Genomic DNA, 2,500 nt, shown 5'->3' with positions numbered 1-2,500 from the left:
AAAGTGAACCCCAGGCACTATTCACAAACAGGAAAACGTTCTGTGACAACAACTATACTCAGAACGCGAGGGTGTTAAACAAATCATCTAGCTGATCACCAAGTGAACATGAAGACGACAGAGTTCTTGTTGGTGAACATTCTCGGTAAGTAGATTTCACTACATAATTTTCAGTAAGCAATTAAGTACTCAAAGTGAATATGTATAAAAACTAAAACAAAACAACCATGTTGGTTGCATTATATCCTGTTTTTTGTGTGGGCCTATTCAGGCTATTGATGTCGGATGTACACATGTGTACAACGAAAACCAGGAAGCAACAACAGTCCGAAGCAAATTGATCTACAGTATCTTCATTATAAGATCACTGGATCTACATGTATCTTCATTATGAGATCACTGGATCGAGTTTCTTTTCATTTTGTCAATAAACACACGCTATATAACCTTACCACTCTTGTTTCTGTGTGTGTGTGTTTTTTATACACATGTACTAATATATTTACATTTATAAACGACATATGAGTATTTTTGTTCTTGTATGTATCAATAATTATTAAATTTTTATAAAGAAAATATGTAGAAACAGAAATCAACCCTGAATCAAAATGTTCCTATTATTACGCCTTCAAATGTTCCTATTATTACGCCTTCAAATGTTCAAAACTGCAGCTGAATTCATTTTTCAATTTAGTGATGACAGGATGGAATCACGTGACTGCTGGAGAGACCTGTCAGGGTCCCAGAGGAGGGATCGTGGCTGTTGGAAAAGCCTGGGTGGCCAAGGACGGCTGTAACGTGTGCACGTGCACCCAGTTCGGGGTGGAGTGTCAGACATGGCGCAACTGTGACAACCACGGTGAGAATCCTCTCTGTCTGTCTCTGTGTCTCTGGCTCTCTCGTGTGTGTGTGTGTGTCAGTTGTGAGTATGTGTGTGTGTGTGTGTGTGTGTGTGTGTGTGTGTGTGTGTATGTGTGTGTGTGTGTGTGTGTGTGTGTGTGTGTGTGTGTGTGTGTGTGTGTGTGCCGGTGTGAGTATGTATCAGTGTACGTTCCAACAGTGTCAGCCCTGGTCAGTGCAACTCAGTGTGACAACTGATTCTCTAACTCTGTCTATCTGTCTTTCTTTCTGTCTCTTTGTTTCTCTCAATAAAATGTCTTACGTCTTACTTTTCTGTGTCTTTGTATGTGTCTGTCTGCCTCTGTCTGTGTCTGTCTGTCTGCCTGTCTGTGTGCCTGTCTGTCTGTCTGTCTGCCTGTCTGTGTCTGTCTGTCTGTCTGCCTGTCTGTGTGCCTGTCTGTCTGTGTGCCTGTCTGTCTGTCTGTCTGTCTGTCTGTCTGTCTGTCTGTCTGTCTATCTGTTATTATGCCTGTCTGTCTGTCTATCTGTTATTATGCCTGTCTGTCTGTCTGTCTGTCTGTCTGTCTATCTGTATGTCTGTCTGTCTGTCTGCCTCTGCCTGTCTGTGTGTCTGTGTGTCTGTCTGTGTGTCTGTCTGTCTGTCTGTGTGCCTGTCTGTCTGTCTGTCTGTGTGCCTGTCTGTCTGTCTGTCTGTCTGCCTCTGCCTGTCTGTGTCTGTCTGTCTGTCTGTCTGTCTGCCTCTGCCTGTCTGTGTCTGTCTGTCTGTCTCACCATTGTCATTCAGTTATGGTCTACGGGAAATAACTTTACAATTACAGTTCCACGAATTTGCCGGAGTATTACCTCCCATGGTATTTTGTCACTGTTTTGGATCCTGGTCGATTCTCTCTCTCTCTCTCTCTCTCTCTCTCTCTCTCTCTCTCTCTCTCTCTCTCTCTCTCTTTCTCCACATGTAACCTCACACACACACACACACACACTGACACTGACACACATATACGCACTGACACACACACACACACACACACACACACACACACACACACACACACACAGACACAGACACACACCGTGCACACACACACACACACAGACACACTGCTGTGAGGGCGTGTGATGCCACACCAATTTCCAGATTTTACCGCAAAAGAAACAGGTCGAATCAGAAGTAACATGCTAATGCTTCAGCACTCATTAATACATCACATAATGTTGGTAAATGTTAATCTTGATAGGCTTAGTATGTTTGCGTATTGAAATACTGTATGCTTTATGTTTGGAGCGGGTAAGGAGGTTCGTGTCAATTTAGTAACACATGCCGATTCAAAACTTTGATTTAATTCAAGAAACTTAACACAAAACAACAACAACCAACCAACGGTCATGTGTACAATTCATGAGTTAGGAATCATTCTCATGTCAGTTCTTCATTGCTCTGTTGCTCAGTTTTGCATTAGACTCTGGTAGAAAGTAGGGAAATCACAGACTCTGGTAGAAAGTAGGGAAATCACAGACTCTGGTAGAAAGTAGGGAAATCACAGACTCTGGTAGAAAGTAGGGAAATCACAGACTCTGGTAGAAAGTAGGGAAATCACAGACTCTGGTAGAAAGTAGGGTAATCACAGACTCTGGTAGAAAG

The 2,500-nt window shown here is 42.8% G+C and overlaps 1 protein-coding gene across 1 annotated transcript in view; it reads left to right on the top strand.

Moving 5' to 3' along the window:
• LOC138981014 (SCO-spondin-like) overlaps positions 1 to 2,500 on the top strand; it is a 4,785-nt gene that overhangs the window by 21 nt on the left and 2,264 nt on the right. The window contains exons 1-2 of the mRNA XM_070353802.1: positions 1 to 145; positions 695 to 859. The exon at positions 1 to 145 is cut by the window's left edge and continues 21 nt beyond it. Coding sequence (XP_070209903.1) covers positions 109 to 145; positions 695 to 859 — 202 coding nt within the window. The 5' untranslated portion in view covers positions 1 to 108. The remainder of the gene's footprint in view (positions 146 to 694; positions 860 to 2,500) is intronic.

Source organism: Littorina saxatilis, linkage group LG12, assembly GCF_037325665.1.
Source record: "Littorina saxatilis isolate snail1 linkage group LG12, US_GU_Lsax_2.0, whole genome shotgun sequence".
Classification (NCBI taxonomy): domain Eukaryota; kingdom Metazoa; phylum Mollusca; class Gastropoda; order Littorinimorpha; family Littorinidae; genus Littorina; species Littorina saxatilis.
The sequence above is the reverse complement of the archived record's forward strand: the minus strand, read 5'-3'. Positions and strand labels throughout refer to the sequence as shown.